The 25,603-nt window shown below is 44.9% G+C and overlaps 2 protein-coding genes across 4 annotated transcripts; one reads left to right on the top strand and one right to left on the bottom strand.

Moving 5' to 3' along the window:
• Positions 1 to 13,056: 13,056 nt before the first annotated feature.
• On the top strand, positions 13,057 to 17,516 carry LOC123408353 (protein FAR1-RELATED SEQUENCE 6-like). 3 transcript variants are annotated; one of them, XM_045101477.1, is made up of 4 exons: positions 13,057 to 13,404; positions 14,280 to 16,570; positions 16,660 to 16,731; positions 16,835 to 17,516. In XM_045101477.1, exons 2-4 carry the CDS (start codon positions 14,303 to 14,305, stop codon positions 16,922 to 16,924), a joined length of 2,430 nt encoding a protein of 809 aa, XP_044957412.1. In that variant the 5' UTR covers positions 13,057 to 13,404; positions 14,280 to 14,302; the 3' UTR covers positions 16,925 to 17,516. The 3 variants fall into 3 exon arrangements, with proteins under 3 accessions (XP_044957412.1, XP_044957413.1, XP_044957414.1); XM_045101478.1 differs by having other exon boundaries at positions 13,087 to 13,437; XM_045101479.1 differs by having other exon boundaries at positions 13,204 to 13,437; positions 16,666 to 16,731.
• Positions 17,517 to 18,497: 981 nt separating this feature from the next.
• Positions 18,498 to 23,668, bottom strand: LOC123412542 (disease resistance protein RPM1-like). Its single transcript, XM_045105489.1, has 4 exons — positions 23,417 to 23,668; positions 22,275 to 22,349; positions 19,347 to 22,174; positions 18,498 to 19,071 (listed from the first exon to the last, which is right to left on the bottom strand). Exons 3-4 carry the CDS (start codon positions 22,099 to 22,101, stop codon positions 19,004 to 19,006), a joined length of 2,823 nt encoding a protein of 940 aa, XP_044961424.1. The 5' UTR covers positions 22,102 to 22,174; positions 22,275 to 22,349; positions 23,417 to 23,668; the 3' UTR covers positions 18,498 to 19,003.
• Positions 23,669 to 25,603: the final 1,935 nt, after the last annotated feature.

Below are 25,603 nucleotides of genomic sequence, written 5' to 3'. Positions count from 1 at the left end.
AGGCCGTCCCCGTGGCTGCACCGACCCACGCCACCGCTGCGTCACCCATTCGGGCCATAGCGTCGCGGCACGCGGTCTATGCCGCCAGCCCGAGGTCTTCTCACCGTCGCCTCAACCCACACGTTGCCGCTTGGTCGCCCCTTCGGGTCATAGTGTTGTGGCGCGCGGTCCACTCCACCCTCTCCCGCGTGTCGACTTCGTGTGGTATGCGTCGCGCCGTCTCCTTCGGCGCAGGAGCGCCATCGTCCGTGCCGGTCTTCGTCATGCTGTCGGGCTCTTCCTCGCCTACTTCAACCATCGCCACTGCGCTCCTAACCAGCCGCCGCCGCCATCAGGTCACCGTCGCCGCTCTCCTTCGGCGCTGCTACAACTCACTCACCCGAGCCACGCCGCCCGTCCACCTCCTTCATCTTCATCCAGTACCAGCTCATTGCCAGCGTCGTCGTCGTCTTCCTAGACTACTTCATCTACTCCGACCACCGCGGGCTACATCAGCCCCTGCCGATTTGCGCCGTAACTGTCGTCGAGTACTTCTGTGCTAGCCTCCTCGACATGGCGTACAAGTTTTGTGCAGGCCCCCGTCTACGCATGGCTGGTGCTGGCAACAGCGACACGTGCCTTCGTCCCCGGTGTGTTCCCAGGCCTGGCAAGCCTGGACCGACGCATCGTCAACATCGACTTCGTCGTCTACGCATGCGCGGTGCTGGCCACACTGATGCTTGTCTTTGTCCATGATGTGTCCTCGGGCTTGGCAAACCCGGCGCTACGCGTCGTCAACTAAGTCTTCTTCCCGGCGCATCACTCTGCCCATGACTAACTCAACGCCTCTTTGCACCCGCGGATCCACGGCGACTTTCTGGACACCGGCTACCTTGACTCGGCATCAACCACGACATTCTTCGCATGGCTACCTCGACGCAGGGCTTCCTCGACCACGGCTACACCACCCTACGCTCTCGGCTACCTTGACAACGGCACAAAAGGACATCGCCTTACTTGAGCAACCTTGTCAGTTTTCACTCCAGTCACAACTTCCACGATGCATCGACCGTTATGACTGTGGGGGGATGACCGTCGGATTACCTTCGGATTCTTCTCCAGTCTCACCATCTGCATCGCTACCGTTGTGACTGCAGGGGGATGTTGAATATACTGACTAGTTAGGAAATATGAGATAGACTAAGATTTGTCCTACCTTGCCTTGTACTCCAAATTGGTCATTGTACTCCTATATATATGCCAATGAGGCTCAAGCAATACAACAACTATTCCACCAATCCTCTCTTCCCTTCTAACATGGTCGTCTGTCTGTGACATGATGGGAGCTGTGGGGGTGGGTTAGGAAACTACTTTCTCCGTTCCTAAATATAGGTCTTTTTAGAGATTTCACTAGGAGACTACATACGAACCAAAATGAGTGAATCTACATTTTAAAGTATGTTTATATACGTCCGTATGTACTTTCTTAGTGGGACCTCTAAAAAGACTATATTTAGGAACGAAGGGAGTAGATGGGATTTATTGGCCAAGGAGGCTCACGAAAAGAAGGCCGGTCACTCGCGGGCCTCAGCCCACACCTCACAAGTCACTCGCCGTCTTCCACGCAGATAGATGATGGCATTGAGAATGAGGGTCTGCTTGGATTGTCGTTTCAAAGCAAATACACGTGTAAAATATACCTCCGTCAGGAAAAACCAGACCGGCTACCCATGTGCGTTTGGTTGATCGTTTTTGGCCTGTAAGATTTACATCGATTCACTCGATTACACCTGTAATTAGCCTGTATTTGATACAGACCTGGGCCCGTCGTTTTCCACACCACTCCGTAATCCACGGTTCAGAGAAAGAGCCCGAGAGATAGGAGAGAGAGAGAAAGGGAAAGCACAAAGGAAGGCAAAGCCATGGACGACGCGCCCGCCGACGCCGCCGCATCCGGCCGCCACACGCGCACCCGGGGCATCCTCAAAAGTTGGCGCGCTCCGCGGCGCTCGAGCGCCTCTGCGCCATCCGCGGCGTTGGCGCCCGCTCCGCCGCCGTCGTCCAGGTGCGCATGGAGGACCCGATCAACGACGCCGTCGCCGGGGAGAACTACGCCGCCGCGAGGACGTCGGCGCCTTCATCATCGACGACGACGGCCTCAGCTACGTCGACGACAGCCGCGAGGACTAGACCCACCGTACCCTCCCTTCCTCCTCCGACGAGGGATCTGGCGGCGAGGATGGCGTCCCCCGCAAGCGGACGGCGAGGTGGATGGTAGCGGTGGTGGCAGCTTCGTGATTCATTTGTTCGTCTTCATCTTCCAGGAGAGTCAAAGAGGAAGAAGACATGAATGTGGAAACCGTGAGGGAAAGGATAGGATTTACAAGGAGAAACATAAGTCGGCTGTATATTACTGGACACCAGTATTATGCGGTTGTAATTTGTTACAGTTGTAAGATTTTTTCGGGGCTTCCAAACGGGGCCTGAACCCCCTACTCCCAACTCCCCCGTTCCTCCTACCGGCTCCTGAATCTGGCGACCGTTGAGCCCTCCGTTCGCCGGCTCTCGATAAGAAGTGTTGTGTCCTTCCACCTCCACCTGACTGGCGAGTGGAGTTGAAGACTCGAGATCCATCCAGGCTGATTTCCTTTTTCTCGGTACGGAATCCCTAATGTGTTCTAGCTTGTATTGTTGTAAAAGTGATTTCTCCTTCGATGGAAGATAGTTCAATTCAAGTACGCGGATAGCTGCGAACATCAATTTGGCAGCTCCTTTTCCCAAAGTTTGCGAGATACTTCTGCTTGCTGTCGTGCACTCTTTTTTTTGAACAAGAGGTAGGGTCCTGAAGGACCAAGTCATCCATTGATAAGCATCATAATACATTTTGCAACTTCGATGATGGAGTAGAGGTAGGGTCCGGAAGGACCCAGTCATCCCTTAGAAACGACGACAATACTAACAAGGCCCTGCAATATATGCAAAAAGGGGCCCTGGACAAGGAAAGAAGAACGCAATCGGGTCCAAAATTGCCCTTTGATAGAACCAATCTCGCCGGCGCCGCGGACGACACCACTTGGGCCAACTAGACCTTCACGCCACTATGTCATGGACTCCACCTCAAAGCAGGCATGTCTTCCCTTAGGCTTCATCACCAAGAGGAATAAAGATGGCCGCCCTTTGACCCGAGGATACGATGGCTCGTCAAAGGAGAGGCAACAACCAAGAAGGGCTCCATAGCGAGGGGCGGAGGTATAGGGTGGACAGGGTGGACCCTAGGATATTGAGCCAATAGCCAAACTACCACTAGTGAAAACCACATGTGCCAAAATACCATTATGAAAAACCAAAGTACCAAAATAGCACTCACTTGAGAAATTCCATGCCAAAATAACACTATGAGCTAACTGGGCTTAACATATCAGTAAAAATATTGTCTTGCCCTTTCCTGCGTGCTAGCGACACTAGGGGTGGCTCGATGCGCCGCCGTGAATGGGATTTGACACGGATAAAGACGGAGAAGGGATCGAGTAGGGCTGGGCTAGATTTAGATGAGAAAGGGCAATTTTGGAATTTTGAGAAATCTCACAAGCACTTAACAGTTTGACTAAGGGAAATAGTTTGACATCTCACGCAGTCTTGTTTTGGCTTCAAAAAGGAAATTGTCGTGGTATTTTGGCAACCTCGGCTTTTTGAGTGCTACTAGTAAACGTGCATGTGGAACGCACGGTTTCTACCTATACAACACATGAGTTTTGATTTTTAATTTATATTCTATTTTTGTGTTGAACAATATAAATATGTAGTCCTTAATGATTCCTTCCTAGGTAAGGATAAGGAGGAAAAATCTCAATCAATTAACATTTGTAAAACATAAAAGACAGAACCACTTTTTAAAAAACTTGAATAAAAATCGGATTTGTACTCATAATGGTAAGATCACACTATTAGCATAGATGTGCCAAGATTGAATTTATACATGAACATAAAACTTTTTACATGTTTTAGATACCTTGTAGACATTTTATGGCAGTCAATAAGCAGTTCAGTTTGTTGTCTTTAGGGATGCCATGTGAAGTTCGAGCAAGCGAAGAACAAATCACAATCATACAACATATGTCACACATCAAGGACAATGTTATTTAGTCTAGCATATAACAAGCATGGAATCGAATATATCATGAATACTTCAGAATGTCTTTACGAACTTGATAGGACTTATGGTACACATTAGCATTGTCCATGTGAATACGACAGAGATACAAACTTAGAACGAAGAGAGAGAAAATAGTTGTCTTTCACATAGATACAAATCTGCCCCCTCTTGGGTTTGGGATGCTTGTTATCTTCAGAAGTATGGGCTCAGCGGTGACCCCAAGGATGTCCATGGAAGTCCGAGGGGGCACTGTTAGCGAGCTGGAAGAGTCTACCGACAGTTGGGACAATTTTGCCCTGTTCTCAGTTTATCACAGCTTCTCTTGCTGTGCTATTACGGTTCAGACATACAACATTTGTTACAGTACTAAATATAAGTCTTTATGAGATTTCAATATGGACTACGAACGTATGTATATAGAGGTATTTTAGACTATGGATTCACTTAATTTGTTGTGTAGTTCATATTGAAATATCTAAAAAGACTTATATTTAGGAACGAAGGAAGTAGTTCCATAACATTTTTAAGCCAAAAAAACATGTATTAGTAAAGCATTACATTTGATAATGAAATGAAGAGGGGAAATTTGACACCTTAAGATGTTCTGAACTATTTCCATGATTCAAAAAAAACATGGTTCACATCACATAGTTGTCATGTTTAGCATAGTCCTAACTTCCTGAGGCAAAAATAGCCCAACATGCAACAGTCATCGAGGACCTGCAGGAAGAAAAGAAGCAGGTATATATGTTGCCAACCTGCAGATTCCATACCCAACTATATAATACAAAACACTATCCATTCTGAACTTAACTCCTATGGATAGTGTAAGGATTTAATAATTAAGTACTAAATATGCCAAAACAACCTTATTTTACCACATTTTGGAACATGGAAGATGGAACAAACATCAAATCTTTTAGCAAGAATCTACATACCTTCATGTTAGCTGCAGAGTGTTCATATCTAGCCTCCAAGACTGCAGCCACCTATAGATAGGCATACCATTAAAGTAGACTACATTTATACGGCCTTTAGTTGGACAAAATTAATTCGGGAATGAAGAAATTCATGTTTTAGAATATGAGCTTTTCCAATAGCCCGGTTCAAGAATTAATAATAAGTGAGGTGGTATACATTCGATACAAGAATTCTTTAAATCTTCAGGATGAAAATAATTTTTAGCTACAAGTATTATTTGCCAGGCATGATTGCCATTATAATTACAATATCATTTCTATATGTGATTGTAGGTTAAAATAGAGCACTGAACACTAATGACCTTTTGCAACTATTACTTGCTAGGCATGCTTTCCCTTCTAATTATTGTACCAATCCTACATGTGACTATAGCTAAAAATAGAACTCCCAAACAACAAGTTGGGTAGGCTAGAGGTGAAACCGATAAGATCTCGCAACCAACTCATGGTTCTCGCACATGGATAATAAGCTTCCAAGCACCCTAGAACAGAGAACACTAATTAACATTTTGTTCTATCACAACCATCACTAACTACTTGAAAACCTCATGAATACATAACCATTTTCCATGGCCTACATATTTGGTACTTGACGCATCTGTAATATGTTACATATAGTTATTCTCTATGAGCAATGCAGATTGGCAACACAAAAATTATTTTGTGTGTATCCCTTCCTTGAGGTGTTTTTCTTGCTCCCTCCAGTCCAACCTCGTGATCAGCCGACCATCATCTCACAAATGATCGAACCATAGGAAAACATCCAGCAAATCCTCATAGATATCCACACACTCGCATGCAAATGCAACAACAGGCATGCGTGCAAATGTAATAATCCGAAAACAGGTTGCAGGTTCTAATATTATGAATAGCTCATAGATGAAGAAAATTGGCAGGTTCTCAAATTATGCATAGCTCGTATATTACGCAAATCCACAGATTCTCATATTATAGAAACTCAAGAGACCCGGGCGTTATACATAGTTCTCTGTACCTCTCCGATAACAGAAAGTATTCTCCTATAGCTCATTTTTATTTGGCTATCTCTTGACAGCAAGTTCTTGAACAGACTATATCAATATTTCAGTAGTGTCAAATAAACATTGCAATTGAAATAAAAATAACTCATCAGCTACATCAAGCTGACCCAAGGTATGCTGGACTATCCTACTGAACGACAGAGTTAGTTCACTAATGCGGAGTCTTTTAGGCCAATTTCATCTCCCTTGTTTGGTGACAATGTCCAGATGGGAATAAGCCCACAAATTTCTATTGGCCTATGGATTTCACCAAAGAAATTTAAGAGACGCTATCAATGAAGCTACATATATAGAATTGTAAATTGTGGACCAGAAATGAGACAACTCACAATTTACCAAGTACGAACTCGAGATTCAAACCTAGCAGTGCAAAGGTGAAAACAAAGAAATAAAATGCTTGTAGAAACTTGCAGTGTCGCAAAATACTATACAAACTTGAAAATGACATGAGCATATAATCTCAGTGACTATATGGAGAAAGCATTAAATTACAATAGTCATGTGAAAGCACTAAAAGTGGCATACAAGATGCAAAATAAAGTAAGAACAACGATTGGTGATGGACTTGCTTCATATGCAAATAAAAGGAGAAACTAAATTCTTTTGACTTCCCCAAAAGCAATTTGGTTTCAATCTTGTATTTCAATTAAATATACTATGGACCACAACATGATTAATAAACTTCAAATGAAAAATTAATTATGCTCAATATTTGATTGAAGTGAAAAGATCAACGTTATATTACTGTTAATCTTTATAGCAAGATAATCTAAATGAAGTAAACTGAAATTTCTTCTTACAAATCGCAAAAATGGGAATATATGAAATGAGAATAATCTATAAGGTAACAAACTAGGAAAGAATGGAAAATAAGGAAGAACGTTAAATAAGAAAGAACAGACGGATATAGTTCATGTAATGGCTAAAAAGAAACTAAATGAGGGGGTATGTACTTAGTACTTACAAAATGGGGGGGGGCAACATGTGAATGTAAAAGAGGCATGTCGGTGAAGAAGGATATTTATGATGAACACACAATGCAACATGCAGCAGGAATTTTTTACGCAATGATATTTGTGTGGTAGACAATGACGAAGCAAAAATGGAAACTATCATTTAACTACTATTATCCGGTCTCACATCGATAAAATGTGCGTAGGAAAACAATAAAGACCGGACATGTACTCCATATAATAGTACTAAATGTGAATCCTTGTCCATGCCAAAAGAAGAAAATAGAAGAGGCTCCGCAATAGGAATTAATTCACGAAATGTCTTCTCGCCTTAGAGTGAAAGAAAGCAAATGCAACAGAGAAAGAAGATTCCTGATAATTTCCAACCTAAATAGGAAACTTAAAGTCCTCTTTTCAAAGTCCACAGTAAACTAAAAAATTCTACTCTTCTATATGTAACTCCTCCATTTTTTCAATTACCATACCGAAAGAATAAGAATCAATCACAAAATAAGAGCATGAGTGTACCGGGCATCTTCTCTTGAATGCGGATTAGCGTGTGCCCGCCGAAGTTGTTGTTGCAGTTTATGTTGGGGAACGTTGCATGGGAAACAAACAAATTCCTACGCACACGAAGACCTATCATGGTGATGATCATCTACGAGAGGGAGGTCGGATCTACATACCCTTGTAGATCGCCAAGCGGGAAGCATTAAGAAACGCGGTTGACGTAGTGGAACGTCTTCGTGATTCAAATCACTGTCGTCCCACGATCCGTCCCGATCTAGTACCGAACGGACGGCACCTCCGCGTTCAGCACACGTACAACTCGATGATGATCTCCGCCTTCTTGATCTAGCAAGACAGACGGGGAAGTAGATGATTTCTCCGTCAGCGTGCCGGCGCGTCGGCGATGGTGGTGATCTATTCCTGCAGGGCTTCGCCTAAGCACCGCAGAAATCCGATCTAGAGGAAGAACTACGAACTAGAGGAGAGGGTTGCACGTGGCTGAAACTGTGTCTCAAAAACCCTTAAACCTCTAGTATATATATGACGAGGGAGGAGGTAGCCTTGCCCACCAAGGGAAACCCCTTGGCGTCGGCCGAACCAAAGAAGGGAGGAGTCCTCCTCCAATCCTACTTGGATTAGGACTCCTTCCCAAATTGTCCACCTATTTTGGATTTTCCACCTTTTTCACATGGGCTTTCTTTGGTTGACTAGACATCCCACTAAGAGCTATTGTGCCACCACCAAGTCCACGTGGCCCTCTTGAGGAGTGGTGGGCCCACCCGGTGGGCCCTCGGTACCCATTTGTCACTCCCGGTACACTGCCGGCAATGCTTGAAATTCTTACGGAATCCAAATATGAATTTCCTATATATCAATCTTCGTTTCCGGACCATTCTGGAACTCCTCGTGACGTCCAGGATCTCATACGGGACTCCGAACAAACTTCGGTCACCAGCACCTATAACTAAACTATACCGAAACGTCACCAAACCTTAAGCATGCAGATCCTGCGGGTTCGAGAACTATGCAGACATGATCTGAGACACTCCCTGGTCAATATCCAATAGAGGCACCTGGATGTCCATATTGTATACTACATATTCTACGAAGATCTACGAACCTCTATGTCAAGGATTCATATAATCCCGTATACCATTCCCTTTGTCCTTCGGTATGTTACTTGCCCGAGATTCGATCGTCGGTATCTCCATACCTATTTCAATATCGTTATTGGCAAGTCTGTTTACTCATTCCGTAATACAAGATCCCGTGACTAACTCTTTAGTCACATTGCTTGCAAGGCTTATATGTAATGTTGTATTACCAAGTGGGCCCCGAGATACCTCTCCGTCACACGGAGTGACAAATCCCAGTCTTGATCCATGCTAACTCAAGGACACCTTTGGAGATGCTTGTAGAGTACTTTTATAGTCACCCAGTAACGTTGCGACGTTTGATACACACAAGGCATTCCTCCGGTGTCACTGGGTTACATGATCTCATGGTCATAGGAATGAATACTTGACATGCAGAAAACAATAGCAACAAAATGACACGATCATATGCTACGTTCGTAGTTTGGGTCTTGTCCATCACATCATTCTACTAATTACGTGTCCCCGTCATCAATTGACACCACTTGTCTATGGCCAGGAAACCTTAACCATCCTTGATCAACAGGCTAGTCAACTAGAGACTCACTAGGGACATAGTTTTGTCTATATATCCACACATGCATTTATGTTTCCATTCAATACAGTTATAGCATGGATAATAAACGATTATCTTGAAATAGGAAATATAATAATAACTATTTTATTGTTGCCTCTAGGGCATATTTCCAATAGTTTAGTGAGGCCAACGCGAAGCGCGTCGTCGACGGCGGCATGGGGGCGACATGCATGGTGGCGACAGGGGGTGCGAGGGTGACGGAGAATGCGACAGGTATGGCGAGGGGTGCGAGGAGGCCCTACGGAGCTCATCAAACCCGGCCAGAAAAGTTACACACACACACACACAAAGTGCTTATAGTATATTCGAGCAAGGACAAACTTGAGCCAATCCACCACGAATCCTAAGCCTCGGGAACCTTTCGAGCGAAACACACATTGCTTGACGGAGCAACCCCCCACCAGCACCGCCGCAACATGAAGAAAGCAAAGGCAGAGCCAAGCCTGCAGCTAGCTGCTATCCCACAGACAACAGCGCCAGAAATTGACACGTTGGCAGAGGTTGGGCTTGCGTTGGTTTTTCCCTTGAAGAGGAAAGGGTGATGCAGCACAGGAGCAGTAAGTATTTCGCTCAGTTTGAGAACCAAGGTATCGATCCAGAAGGAGGGTCTCGTCAAGTCCAGAGTACCTGCGCAAACACAAACAAGCTTGCACCCAACGCTTCAAAGGGGTTGTCAATCCCTTCAAGATTGTTTGCAAAGTGAGATCTGAAGACGGAAAGTGCAACGAAGTAAAAAGTGTAAGGCTGAAAATATGGTGTGGAGTAGACCCTGGGGGCCATAGTGTTCACTAGAGGCTTCTCTCAAAATAGCAAGTGTTACGGTAAGTGAACAAATTACTGCCGAGCAATTGATAGAATCGCGCAAAGTCATGACGATATCTAAGGCAATGATCATACATATAGGCATCACGTCCAAGACAAGTAGACCGATACTTTATGCATCTACTACTATTACTCCACACATCGACCGCTATCCAGCATGCATCTAGTGTATTGAGTTCATGACGAACAGAGTAACGCTTTAAGCAAGATGACATGATGTAGAGGGATAATCTCAAACCAATGATGAAAACCCCATCTTTTTACCCTTGATGGCAACAACACGATGCGTGCCTCGCTACCCCTTCTGTCACTGGGTGAGGTCACCGCACGGTATGAACCCAAAACCAAACACTTCTTCCATTGCAAGAATCATAGATCTAGTTGGCAAGACAAAACCCACAACTCGAAGAGAATTACAAGGATATGAAATCATGCATAAGAGAGATCAGAAGAAACTCAAATAAGATTCATAGATAATCTGATCATAAATCCACAATTCATCGGATCTCGACAAACACACTGCAAAAGAAGATTACATCGGATAGATCTCCATGAAGATCATGGAGAACTTTGTATTGAAGATCCAAGAGAGAGAAGAAGCCATTTAGTTACTAGCTATGGACCCGTAGGTCTATGGTGAACTACTCACGCATCATCGGAGAGTTCATGGTGTTGATGAAGAAGCCCTCCGTGTCCGAATCTCCCCTCCGGCAGGGCACCAGAACGTGCCCGAGATGGGATCTTGCGGAGACACAAGCTTGCGGCGACGGAAAAGTACTTTGGATGATCTCTTGATTTTTTCTGGAATTTATGGGAATATATAGGCGAAAGGCCTAGGGCAAAGGGCGTCCAGGGGGCCCACAAGTCTGGATGGCGCGGCCTCCCCCTGGCCGCAGGGTGGGGGCTTGTGGGCCCCCTGAGGCTCCCCTGCCTTGGCTCCCAAGCTTCCCGATCTTCTTCCGTTCCAGAAAAAATCTTTTCGGGGATTTTCTTCCGTTTGGACTCTGTTTCAAAATCTCCTCTGAAAGGGGTCAAAAACATGGAAAAAACAGGAACTGGCACTTGGCACTGAGTTAATAAGTTAGTCCCAAAAAATATATAAAAGGCATGCAAAACATCCAAAGTTTGACAAGATAATAGCATGAAACCATCAAAAATTATAGATACGTTGGAGACGTATCACTAGCCAAGGCAACACACACTCGCACTCCCACTCACACTCGCATGCACGGCCTAGAGAAGAGAAAACACAATGATGGCCGCTTTTCTCCTGACTCGTGCTATGCTCATTGCCCCCTCCACGCTCTCCATCCCGTCGGTGCGCTGCGGCGACGCGGGCAGCTTGCTCTTGAACGCGTACGACGCTTAGTCGAGCGACAGCGCTGATTGCGCATTGCGGCCGTCGCGCTCACCAGCACGGGCGGCATGCAGGGCAAGGCCGTCGGCGGCTTCGCGCACACCATCCCGAAGCTGGCCTGCCCTGATGGGAACGGCAACACGGGGCCTTGGGGTGGTGGTGGTGGGACACGACGAGAGCAGCAGGGAGGGCCCCCGTGAGGGTGTGGCTGGGCACTTGGGTAGTTCGGGAGTGGGAGCGGGGCTCCGACATTTAGGCGGTGGAGACTCGTATGTGGGGATGGGCATGCGACCGTGCGGGCTCAGCGGGCGGTTCACGAGGAGTGAGGAGAGAGACGAAGTGATACGGGAGGTTATTTTTTATCAATGGCACTAGGGTTTCGTTAGCGCGTTCATTTTCGTTAACGCTTAATTTAGACCTTTAGATATGTGATTAGATGTTTCAAATTTGTAGTTGGATTTGTCCTTTCTTCTTTTTTAAGGTTAGTAAATTTTGAAAACCTCGGTTTTTACTAGTGGTATAGCGGCAATTCTCTTTAGGATTTTGGACTGGGTTATATAGCATATTTAGATACGGTGCGGAAAGGGGCCCTGCGACTAACTCGCGTCTCTAGTCTCTCTTCCATGGCGGCTGGAACCCTAGCCGCCGCCAGGAGAAGACAATCTTCCAGCACTGTCCTCCGGCGGCTCTCCTCCGCCGGTGACCTCGGTCGCCGGTGGTGAGGAGGGTCTCCGGATCCACGCGTGTGGATCGTTTTTAGTTTTTGTAGTCTAGGTTTTTAGGTTGTTCATCGTCTTGGCTTCGACAGTGGCGATTGCGACGCTGAATAATGATTATTCAAATCCTTTTCTAATGAGGTCATCAGTCCTCTGGTTGGGGATGGATTTGGAAACCATGTTCAAGCAAGGATGGCGTGGCGGCGGCGACATCCTCGTGGCGGACCTGTGTCCTCGGGCTCCGCCGTTGCAACGACGTTTGCTCCAGCCTCGACGCGGAGCTTGGGAGGTATTCCACGAGCGGATGCAGATTGAGGTCTGCATCGACGACATCTGGAAGACGGAACGTGTGCTGGGTTTGTGGTTCGTGGATGGCAGGTATGGTTTCCTACTTCGACGTCTTGGTCGTGGTGGGGTGTCAGATCTGAAGTTCGATGGCGTGTCCGGGGTGTTGCCCCGGTCTGATTCGTTCAATTAACAAGGGCTTCACTTTTGGTGAGCCACCTTGGAGGTCCACAAAGCTGCATATGCGCGATGGAGCCGCGTCGAGCTCGGGTGAAAAAGTTATTCGTCATTCTTTTATTCGGTGCCTGCTGTGGTGGTGCCGGAGGCAGGTGACGGAGTTGGTGTCAAACTCAGAGATGTTATTCTATCTTTTCAGTTTTGTCATGTCGGTCTTTATGTGACTTGTATTATCATCTTTATAATATGAATGATACAATATTACCAAGCAAAAAAAATGTAGCATATTTAGATGGGCCAGAGAAAAAGAAGCAGCCCAACGTCTTATTGGACCTATCGCACACAGCCGCACAGACAAACTTCGAGGCTCGAGCCATCCAGGCAGTTCTTCCCGATCCCTCACAAAAAAAAAAAAAAACAAAAAAAAAAACAGTTCTTCCCGTCCCTGACGGCCGACTCCCCAGCGACTGAGCCGCCCCATCCCCGCCGCGGCGCTGCCTCGCCGGCTCGCTGCCTTCGCCGGTCGCCGGCCGGAGCCCAGACACGCAGGAGGACCCTTCCTCTCCTTCCTGCCCGCTTGGCCCTCGGCGGCAGCGGCGCCCCTCTGCGAGCTGCGACCCTGCCCTGCCACGGTCGTCTGGCTCCCCTGCAAGGCCGGCGGCAGCCTCCTGGTCACCAGGCCGGCACTCGGCCAGCAGAAGGTCAGCAACCCTGCCCCATTAGCCTGATTTAAGGTACCAAATTTATCCATTCCCCAATTTTTTATTTGGCCATTTAGGGTTTGCTTTCTTGCCGTGCTATGCTATCCAGTACATGAACATGAAGTTCATGACATGAACCGAACACACACATAAATTTGGACATCATTTCTTCCTCAACTAGCCTTATTGATAGAAAGTAATTTTGTTCAAGAATGAAGAGGACCAGAGACAATGCCTCTCTTTTTCATAGATAGACATGCTTTGAAGATAGGGAAGAAGGAAGGGGCCATGCGGGTTGTTGCCGAAGAACAAACCAGAGATATAATTGACATTTTCATGATCATGCAAAAGCGTAGGCCGGAAAAATAGTCTTCTTTAACTTATCAACGTATGTACTCTGTTATGTAAAACTTGAAATTTTAGTAAGATTATAAGACCATATATTGATCTATTTCTATGTGGTATATATTGGTAACTACTTCGAATGTTCATATAATCACATGTCATGTTTGTCGGCCAAAAAAAATTTAGGACCACCCTGGTTTCAAATCCTAGATCCGCCACTGGCCATAGCATCTCCAGATCCACCACCGTCTGTGCTCTCGCTGCCATGCACTCTAGTACCGTTAAAGTAGTTTGTTGGGTTGCAGCTCACAATTAATGCTTCTTGTTTTCTCTCAGGCAATCGATATCTCTGTCTATTAGTGAAAATACTTTCAAATACATTTATCCGGTAGTACATACTAGATACTAGTAATAAGTTTTGAAGAAAGTTGGTAAAATTATTCATGAACCCAAACTGCTGTAGAAATGCTCTGCATGCTTCTGTCAACTGTATCTATACACGGTTTATGATACTGCTCATCTTCTTTCAGGCTGAATAGATTATTTGGGACCAATGGAAGAGGAAGACTATAGCACCGAATCATCCAATGAAGAAGACGTGCAGGAAGATGCTGACAAGGAAAAAACCCTTGCTGAGGGCCATGTCTTTAGGCCGGTTGATATAGATCCAGAATGGATACCTAAAGTAGGGATGATATTTGATTCAGAGGAAGACGCCTTTCAGTTCTATGTCGCATATGGCTGCCGCTCTGGTTTTGGTATCACAAGGAGATCTAACAACACCTTTGATGGTTTCCGCTATCGCTCTACCTTCATATGCTCTAAAGGAGGGCAATCTAGGCTCAGATCTGGTGTTACTAGGCCTGCAAGAAAGCGAGGCACAAAGACTGGCTGCAAGGCTAAGATCATTGTCAAGGACGCCCATTTTCAGAATCGCTGGGAAGTTATTGTTCTCGAGTTGGAGCATAACCATCCACTGGATCCCAGTTCGGTTAAATATAAGAAGCATTTGGAGAACTTCCCTTTCTCTCTAAATCCACCTCGCTCGTCTGAGGCACCGCAGAGTTGCTCAGTTGTTGCACATTCTAGTAGTTTTGGAGATAGTGGCATACCTTCATCTGCCCAGATTGAAATCAAGACCAAGATAGACAGAAATAGAAAACTGAAGCTTGGTGAAGGAGATCTAGAGGCATTAGTGAGGTTTTTCAACGACATGCAAGACCGAAACCCGTGTTTCTTTCACAGTTTAGACATGAATGAGCAAGGACAGCTAAGGAATGTGTTCTGGGCTGATGCCAAATCACGTAGTTCCTACAATTACTTTGGTGATGTGGTTGCTATTAATGTCACAAACTTCAGTGATCAGTATGATATACAGTTTGTGTCATTTGTTGGCACTAACCACCATGCTCAACCACTGTTACTAGGGTGTGGTTTGCTTGCTGGTAGATCTCTTGGAGCTTACGTGTGGCTTTTTGATACATGGTTAAGATGCATGAATGCCACGCCACCACCTTCAATAATTACCAACTATTGTCATGATGTTGCAATAGCTGTTAAAAAGGTCTTCCCCAATTCACGGCACCGCTTTTGCCTTTGGCACATTTTAAATGAGCTTCCTGAAAAGTTGGCCGGAATGGAAAAGAAGGATGAAGTGATTTCTACTTTCAGCACATTGGCCTATGACTCAGTTACTATGCCTGATTTTGACAAAGAGTGGCAAGAAATGATACATCAATTTCAGTTGGAGGGAAATGAATGGCTGTCCAAATTATACGAGGTGAGGACACAGTGGGCTCCTATTTATGTGAAGGAATTTTTTTGGGCGGGAATGTCCGTCACAGACAGAAGTGACAGTGCAACTGACTATTTTGATGGCTGGTTAACGTCTGGTACATCTGTGAAAATGTTCGTTGAGCAGTATGAGGCAGCCGTTAGAACTAAGCTAGAAAAGGAAACCTACGAGGATTTGCAATCATCTCAGATGAGGCCACAGTTGATGACTGGATTGCCTGTGGAGGAGCAAGCAGCAAAGATGTACACAACAGAGATATTTCAAACTTTCTTGAATGAAATAGGGCATTCATTTCAGTGCAACTGTAATATATTTGATCGGACTGATTCAGTAGTTACATACATAGTATCAGAGCATGTAAATCAAACAAAGGTGGACTACAAAGTTGATTATGACAATACTGAAGATGATATATGGTGCATCTGCCGGTTGTTCCAATTTAAAGGTATATTGTGCAGACATGCTCTCACTGTACTGAGGCAGGAGCTTGTACCGATGATTCCATCAAAATACATCATTCATCGCTGGTGCAAGGATTGTAAACTAACTTGTTCTTCAATGTCCCGGGACGTCTCATTAAGTACTCAGGAGTTGGGAAGTTATGATGATCTCTACAAACTAGGCCACCGATACTTTGCAGAAGTTGTGGAACTGGGTTCTGTGAACTCGGAATCAAAAGATTATGCTTTGTCAATCATGAGGGAGATCAGGGATAAAGTGATTTCTTATGAGAAGTCACTAAGAGATCAGAGGGTTGACAGTCAAGTTTCAACTGCTAATTTTGCATATAATCCAGTGAATGAGGATTTTACTGATGATGCATTACCCATTTCTCTTAGTACGAAGGGCTGGGATCTCATGCAAGGTCAGTCAAAACGTTCTCGCAAGAAGAAACTGACGACACCGACAGTTCTTGATACCCTGAAAAAGAAAACTAAAAGGGCCTATAACAAGAGGAGGAATGCCACTGCGAACAACCTAAACACAATGGTCACCGCAACTGACAGCATAGCTGAAAGCACAAATGTATGTATTGTTACTAGGTCCACACATTTGACTGGTACTTTTTGTCCGTATAGTTGTTGATGATTAACATTGAAGTTTTTCCCCATTAGGTTCAGCAGGATCAAGTAAATGAGGGATGGCCATTAACATCTAGTGGTGCACCAGATACCTTCCCTTACGGAGTAAGCTCAAATATACCCATTCGAGTGGCCCTTCTGTTCTTACTGGTCTTGGTGAATTCTCATAAACTAATGCTTATTTTTCTTAAAATCGTTTGCCTTCTAGGTGGAGACTATATCTTTCGATTTGACACAATACAACAATGCGCCAAGCTTCCATTGGCCTGAAAGCAGTAGCAGGTCTCAGCTTCAGTGAAAGGAGGCAACACTTGGTTGTGCCTTCATGTAGCCCATGTCCTAACATGATCACATGATGGGCAGAGTTAGGACTTGTTCGGTAATCCACCAGCTCCTCAAAATTTGAGAATCTATGGAGCACTTGTGCAGCCGCTCCACGAATTTTAACTACAACTCCGTCCGCTCCGGGAGCAGAGCCGCGGAGCGGAGGGACTCCGAACGGGGCCTTAGTGTTGATAGTTCAGGTCCGACCTTGTTTGGTCTGCTACTACGAGGTTGCTGGCCGTCCGACCAAAGGTGATTTTTTTTCAAACTTGGCGGAAACCAGTAAAACTACCACCCACTTCTAACCAACTTGGTCTAAATTGGTTTGGCTAATCTGTGACGCCCTTGATTATCCGCTTCCATTTCATGGCCCATCTGTACATATTCATTTCTGTTTATTCGGGTCCTTCAATATTTCATGTTCCATTACTTTGGTTTACTTGAATCATGTGAGGCTAGACGAACTTATATCTTGAATAATTCGACCTGATGTTATCCCGTGTACCATTTCATGTAGTGCATTGTTGTGTACGCTTTGTTTAATAAAATCATTTGTTTGGCAGTTATCAGGTGATGTTGAATTACAGACCTGCTGTGCCTCACAGCTCCTTTGCCCATAAGCAGCAAAACCAATTGACGTCTGTTCCTGTGTTATGTTACTGCATATTAATGGGAAAGTGCTCTTCTGCTCCTGAGCTCAAATGACCTCGGGGAACAGTAAAAGTGAGAAAAGATCGAAACATATTCAAAAAATACTGATTTTTTTTTTGTGAACAACGTTGACAGAAGTTCTAAGTGCATGCAAAAAATTTGGCCTGAAATAACATCTCTATAAGGCGTGGCAAAAAAAATCAATACTCTAAAAATGCGCATTTTTAGAGTATCGATTTTGTTTTTTCGCCACGCCTTATAGGAATGTTATTTCAGGCCAAATTTTTGTATGCACTTAGAACTTTTGTCAATGTTGTTAAAAAAAAATTCAGAATTTTGCAATGTTTTTCAAAAAAATTTACTGTTCACCGAGCTCAGCTCAAATGAGCTTGGGAGCAGAAACTCCACGTCCTAATGATCAACTCTTAGGGCTAGTTCTTTTGTTGGCTTCTAGAGTAAGCTATAGTGATGGGCGTTGCCCAAAAAAAAACTACAGTGATGGGCTCAGATAATTTAGATGGTTTGGTTGGACAACACGCCAACTTCCATTTTACTCCATGTGACATTTATTTTGGATCGGAGGGAGTACACCTCTGAACGCGACGGAAGTGTTTATTTTACAGTCGACCCACAAATTCTGATTTCTAACATAATTGGCCCGAGACAGCTGATTCTTTATGCAACAAAATCTGAATAGTTAGATGTTTCTAAAGTTATGTGCAACTTTAGTTTTAGAAATGTGCAACCAAGCAACTGTAAATTATGTGCAACTTTAGTTTTAGAAATGTGCAACCAAGCAACTTGGTCAAGATAGAAATAATAACTTCTAAATTTTCGGATGACTTGGAATAGAGCAGTAAATACGTTTTCTTGAAAACAATAAAGATTGCTGGATATAGTGGGAAAAATGAGGGAGCCATTTCAGGTCTATGGAGGTGGAATGTAGAGCCATTTGCATCAGCAATCTACAGTAGTTGCCGTTACATTGTAAAGAGATTAAAATTTGCTACAACATTCCCCGCAAACAAAAAAGAACTTTTGAAGCAAGAGAAATCTTGAATTACAGCACACATGCATGCTTCTCCTCTCCATGCAGTGGGGCAAGTGATTGCCCTGCACAAGAACTATATATCTCCTGCCCGGAGCTTATGAAAATGTTGGGAAGCGTATCTACGTACCGTAGGCGTCCACTTGTACTTACATTGCACGGTTAAGGTTGTTACAATCATATCATACAAATTGAACTCCAATTTTATCTACATGTCAGGGGTGGGTAGAACCCTAACCAACATAGGTACTCCCTTCGTCTCAAAATAAGTGTCTCAAGCTTAGTACAACTTTGCACTAAAGTTAGTACAAAGTTAAGACACTTATTTTGGGATGAAAGGAGTATCTAGATATCTTAACAAAGCTCCCACCAGCCTGTGCCATACTTCTTTGCAAGATGTGGCAGAAGAACCATCTTCTTAACTGCAAGGTCAACCAATACAAGTTACACATTTACAGTCAGAAGAGATATTGGCACGAGTCGGAAGAGATGTTTTTTAACCAGCAAGTCAAAAGAGATTAGGAAAAAATAAATAAGTGCATGGTGTTTGCTTATTGACCAAAGAAGGCTTCCATTGCAAGCAAATTTGTGCACTATGTTGGGGTTGAGATTTCCTAACATATACTATTCGTGAAAAGCTAAACTGACCATAACCAAGGTTTGCTCAAGGTATTGACAGCGTACATATGGAGATTACCTGCTTCAGAATTGAAGGAGTCAAAACTCTGGATGTCAGGTATATGCTCAACAGTGTCACTGTCATCCCCTTGTAGCCTATCCATGAACTCCTTTCGCATGTCTGTTAGAAGCATCTTCTGTAGTGTCTTAATGTGCTTGATGCCACGAGGCACTACCTTTAGACTCTTTAGACCAACAATCTCCAAAGTATGTAGAACCTTCATTGTGCCTTCCTCAATCTCAATCGAATTTAGACGATCCATGTCAACTAATGCAAGAGAACTGAGCTTGGGAAACCATCCTGCACGAAATGTTAACTGTTCCCCATCATAAGTTCTGTAAAGATTCAGATACACTAGATTCAGCATGTGAGCAAAGGAGCTAATAGGATCTTTCTTCAGACAAGAACAATCAAGTTTCAACGCAGCGAGCTTCTCAAAACTTGCAAACATCTGCGGGAGCACTCCCTCATACAACCTCCCTCTCAACCAGAAAAACTTCAGATTTGGTAAGGGCTTTATCTTTGTCAGGTTAAGAACCTCATCCTTGCTGTTAGCAAAAATAACCAACCTACTGAGGCTAGGCATCCTGGCCAAGGAGTCCCATAACTCTGCAATGTAGTTTTGACGCATTTTCATTATAGCCAAACTTCTCATCAGTGTCAACTTACCGAGCTGCGTAAGCAGGTCTTTATTGGCTGAAACAGATTGTAAGCTTTGCAGATTCTTTAGACGGCAAATATTGCCAGGTATATTTGTCGCAGAAAAGCAGTCAAATATCCTTTCTTGAACATCATGGAGCATGTATACATACAGATGTCTCAATTTAGTCAGGTTTGTTATTTCCCATGGCAGATGCTCCACGTAGGTGAACCGCAGGTCCAGAACTTGTAGGTTCATAAGTTTACCGAGCGATGCTGGTATATGCTTAACCTTTGTGTGAGCTAAATCCAGATAGTGCAAATTAAGCAAGTCTGGGACAACAGCCGGCACTTGATGAATGTTAGCAAACCTTAGACACAGGACACGGATCAGTCTGAAATTTGATGAAATGTCATCTATCCAAGAGGATGCAACTTGTGTGTCAAACAAAATTAAAGATCGGATCCGTGACGCTGCAGCAACCTTTAGAGGCCGAGCATGCTTCTGAACAAATAAGCGGCGGACTTCAGAGTTAACCTGGGTTATTTCAGAATCGCCGTATACAACAGCAAACTTCTCTCTGTTTGCAACAATCAGACATGCATCGCGCACAAGGTCATGCATTTGAAATGAGCTAGCTCTTCCATGCACATTCCTTTCTGCAACTTCAAGAAGAGAACGGCGAGTGAGCTCCTTTAGGTAACATTCGGCAACTTCCTCCATTGTTGTCCCAGCACCTCTTTCCTCAACAAGACCTTCTGCGACCCAAAGCCTGCAGATCCATCTTCTTTTAACCTTGTAGTCTTCAGGGAAAAGGCTGCAGTACAGGAAGCAATTCTTTAAATGACTTGGGAGATCATTCAAGCTAAGATTCAGAACACTCATAATCCAACTGAGCTCTGGATTGTTAGCTAGTTGCCAGCTAAGTTGGTTGTGGAGAGAGCTCCACTCTTGCTCCTCTAGTTCTCGGTATGACAAAAGGCTCCCAATTGCGACGATAGCCAGTGGAAGTCCTTGGCACTTTTTGACAATTTTCTCTGCACAAGGCCTCAGATTTAGTGGACATATTTTTTCTTCTGATCTACGGAATGCCTTTTGACAGAATAGGTGCCATGATTCAGCATAAGGAAGAACTTTAAGCTCCACAACAAATCCGTCGTTTGCGAAGGAAGCAACATCCTTTTTACGAGTTGTCACTAGCACTCTGCTTCCACGATTGTTTATTACAAGTGCGTGCTTCAAAAATAACCAGTCATCTCTATCCCATACATCATCCAAGACAATCAGATATTTCTTGTCCTGTAGGGAGCTCTGAAGTTCCTCGATTAGTCTCACAAGACTCATAGTCTCGATACCACTGGCCATGTAGGCTCTTTGGTCCATCAGTTGCTTCATGATTTGCCTCAGTATGTCTTCAACTAGATAATTCTGAGATAAAGTCACCCACACATGACAGTCAAACATTCTAATAATTTGTTGATTTTTGTAGACACTGCTTGCTATGGTTGTTTTGCCTAGACCTCCCATGCCAAGGATGGACATGATCAATCGGTCTTGTCGCTCTGTGAGTAGCCATTGTGTCAACATACTTATTTCATTGGCATTGCCCACTAACTCAGTGTCAGCAGATAGATAAGAAGAATCTGATAGAGAGAGCTGCCTGGCATATTGTAGTGTGCTACTCCTGCCCGGTTCTCCTACGGAAATCCCATAACGATCTTTCATTGTAGTTAGCCGCTGAATTCGAGTTTCTACTTGATCAATCTGGCTTGACAGGTCCCGCCATGCTGCAAAGCTCTTAGCCTGATGGAATTTCCTCTTGAAGAATCCGTCTATGGCCGCAGCTTGCGAAGTGAGGAAAGTATACTCGTCAATGATATCTTCTACCTGACGGGCAACATCTCTAACTTGGTCCAGCCAGGCATCAAATGTCCTGTCACCAACATTCTGCGCGCTAACCTGGCCAATAAATGCCTGCAGAATCATGAACTCGCCCTCGATCTGTTTCATGCCATGCTCGAAATCCGTCAGAACCGATGCTGCCTCCACTACCTCTGTGCTCAGCTTCTCTGACGCCGCTTCTCCGAGGGAGAAAGCAATTTTTCTGAGAACAAGAAATAGGGTGTCTGCCATGTGTGCTGCCCTCAAAATGTTAGCACGGCAGACTAGCACTACATCACTGTAGAAGCTTCATGTAAATGCAGCTCTGCAATCATTTGGAGTAAATTGAAATGACAGAATCAGTCATGACATCCTATGGCTGCAGGGATAAGTACCACAGGTCACTGCAAAGGCCAGCCAGTTACCTGTCCGTGGAATTCCCCATGTGACAGTCATGTGTAGGATGGATGAACTGCTAGCGAATTTATCTTCTCAGCAGCCTGTTTTTCAAGAGTAACAACAGATGAGCACAAAACATGATTGTGTCTGACACTAACAACAGCGGCTAAGCTAGTAAGATATCGCAACTTAGGCCCTGTTTGGATTGTCGTTTTCCTGCTAAATACACTTGTAAAAAATACAGACGTCCGCTCGTCGTTTTGGTTTCCGGCTGAAAATATCTCTGGTCCGGTAAGTTAAATATGTCTGTATTAAATTACATCCATACCAAGCGCGCCCTTAGGTCTACTGTACTACTACGTGCCATGTGAAGCATGCCAAAAGAGGGAGCTGCACAATCATGCATAAAGCTCGAGTGTTTCATTACAGTGTGGCTTTTACTGATGAAGTTTCTCCATGTATCTCAGTTGTTTCTTTCTTTCTTTAAGAAAAGAGGGGACCCCTCCAATTTAAACCAGCCAGTAGGTACAAGGAAAACAGGAACAAAAAGAAAATAAGACCACAACTGGCGAGTTCCAGTTTTTCCTCTGGACTGTAGGGAAACACCACGTCTAAGCATAGCTATGTTGGGCAGAATTCTGTTTGGTAATGAGTAGTGGTACTCCCTCCGATCCGAATTAAATGACGCAACCTCTATACAATGTCCATTTTACGTTCTATAGAGGCTGCGTCAATTAATTCCGATCGGAGGGAGTAACTAACTAATCTTCAGGTGAATATATGACGCTCTCTCTTTAAAAGAAGACCACTACTACATGCCGCCGATTGCTGTGGTGGAGATGGGGGAGCAGAGAGCTCCCTCGGCTGAGAATCGAAGAAGAAAGCAAGTAGCGGATGCAGCATCCCCTCCATGATACGAAAAGTTAAAAATTTAGACCAGGTACACCGAAAATTTAGCCATGTCAGCTGTGTATTGACTGAACGTGCGTGGACTTAGTTTCAGATGTGATGCCCCAGCGCGTTAGATCTCTGCCCAAAACAAGATGATCCAGGATGCTACGGCAAACGATTTCATGTCCTCGCCGAAACATTGGAAAGGAAGAGGGGAAGGGGAATTTTGTGGGCTGATTTTGGTGGCCGGGGAGCAGAGATGAGGTGAGGAGATTACCGCCGGGGAGAAACGACGGAGCAAGGTTAGCGAGTTCGCCGCCTCTCGCGCTCGCCGGCGCCGAAGAGGACGCTCCTTGACCCTCTTGGCTGCGGCGAGGCGTGGCGCGGCGTTGGTGTTGCCGGACTGGGATCAGTTTTTTTTTTTTTTTTTTTTACAGCGGCGTTTGGCAATATTTAGCAAGAGGAGTGGACTCAGTCTCCTGTTTGGCACATGATAGGAATTATGTGTGACAATTTAAGGAGAATTGGTATTTCCTTGTTTGGTTCATGAAAATTGATGAGGGGCTAGACCAAGAAAATGAATATAAGTTATGATGAACGGTTAATGTTGACTCGCTAAAACAATTTCCTCCCAACTTCCACCCCCTCTCCTATTAATAAAACAATGAAAATTAATGTCTCAAATTCCATGTCTATTCCTTTATAAATTTCTAGATCTTCTAACCAAACAATAAATTTAAAGATTTTTTATTTCTGTGTCCCTGGTTTCTTAGCTCTACTCATTCATCCCCGCGCTCTTAACTTTTGCTTAATTTTTTCCACTCCCTTGCCAGAAACCCTCATAACTGGACACAACGGACGCTGTCGTCGGGTCAAAGGCTTGACCGTTAACTCTGACTAGTGGGGCCATGCTGGACTGTGTCGTCCATTCGACCTAACAAGTGGGGCCGCGTTGGGTGGTGTCGGTGTTCGACCGTTGGGTTGTGGTTTCGTTGGGCTGTCCCTTGCATTAAACGTCTGCGCGCGCCGCCAGGATAGAAGCTTGCTATGCATGCACCCAGCAAACCCTGCCTGCATGCGTCGATCGAGCCTGCGTGCGCCGATGCCACGATCCTTGCATGCGCCGACCGAGCCTGCATGCGTCGATGCGTCCGCCACAATGCACTGACCGAGCAGCTTTCTTGCACGCCAGCCGCCACGGATGCAGCGACGGTCACTGCCGCTGGTTCCTCTCTTATAGCTAGGTGGCTACATATTTGTGGCTTGTGTAAAAAAAGAGCCACTTCCTTGCTTAGTTATACTCATTCATCCCTACTAACAAAGCTTGCTTGCATGTACTAGGTGGTTACTAACAAGGGAACCCTACTAACACGCCGAGCTCTCTAAGAAAATAATCAACAAATATGTAGTCCCAATATGTAGATGGGTTCCCTATGTAGATAGGGCCAACAAGCCCATAGCACCATCACATAGCTCAAACTAGGAAGAACTTAATAATAGAATAGATAGAAAACTTAATAATAGAATTTAAGAAAAGGGCCAACAAGCCCATAGCAACTCCAACATAGTTCAATTACAACTTAACATAACATAGATTAAAAAAAAGAGGGTTTAGAACCCTAGCCGCCGCCTTCTCCACCTCGCTCCTCCTCCGGGCGCCCTTTTCACTGCTCCTCTGGGGCGTTGTCGATGGGGTACGGAAGAGTGTGCATGCGCGTCGCGGTGGGGAAGATGTTGTTGTACTCCGTGAAACTGTTGTGGGTGGTGAAAGCGATGAACTCGGAGCCACACCAAAACACCCGACCGAGGAGGTAGAAGGCGTCGAATTTGTTGGTGAAGTGGGCAAGGAGAGCAACCACCACCCGGTTTTGGATGACCTCCTCGACGCGGAACATCATTGGAGATCCCCTCAGGACGTGGTGGTAGCCGGACGCGAGGAAGAACTCGGTGAAGTTCCTTGCGGTCCTAAGCCTTGATATCGCCCACACACGTAGTGTGCGATCAACGTACACGTCAGTAGGGTAGAGCCTCTCCGGCACGGTGGGTGGGAAGCGGTAGGTTGGTCCGATGTCCTGCATGGTTGAGGGATGTGCAGAAGACGGAGAAAGGGTCGAAGAGCAAGAAGGGCAGATGAATGAGGGATGGCAGAGGCAGAGGGTGGCTTAAATAGCCGTAGTGCTACGTGTTATTTGGTCGTGGCAATAACAGGGTCAAATGTGAAGTTAGTAGCCCGTTTTCAAACCCACCGCAGCGTCGGGAGTGTACACGTGTGGGAGACAGTGGTTTGAAAAGAAGAAGAAAAAGAAGCTAATTGCACGCGTGCGAATCCGTGGTCAAACCCTATATTATATGGAAAAAAGACAATTTTTGAAGAGCTTGTGGCCATTTTGCATGATAAAAATAAATTTAACCCATAAAAATTTGGTCATTTTGCATGATAAAAAGAGATAGAGGGCTTGTGGCC

Source organism: Hordeum vulgare, chromosome 7H, assembly GCF_904849725.1.
Source record: "Hordeum vulgare subsp. vulgare chromosome 7H, MorexV3_pseudomolecules_assembly, whole genome shotgun sequence".
Taxonomy (NCBI): domain Eukaryota; kingdom Viridiplantae; phylum Streptophyta; class Magnoliopsida; order Poales; family Poaceae; genus Hordeum; species Hordeum vulgare.
Note: the sequence above shows the minus strand (reverse complement) of the source record. Positions and strands in the feature narration are given on the sequence as shown.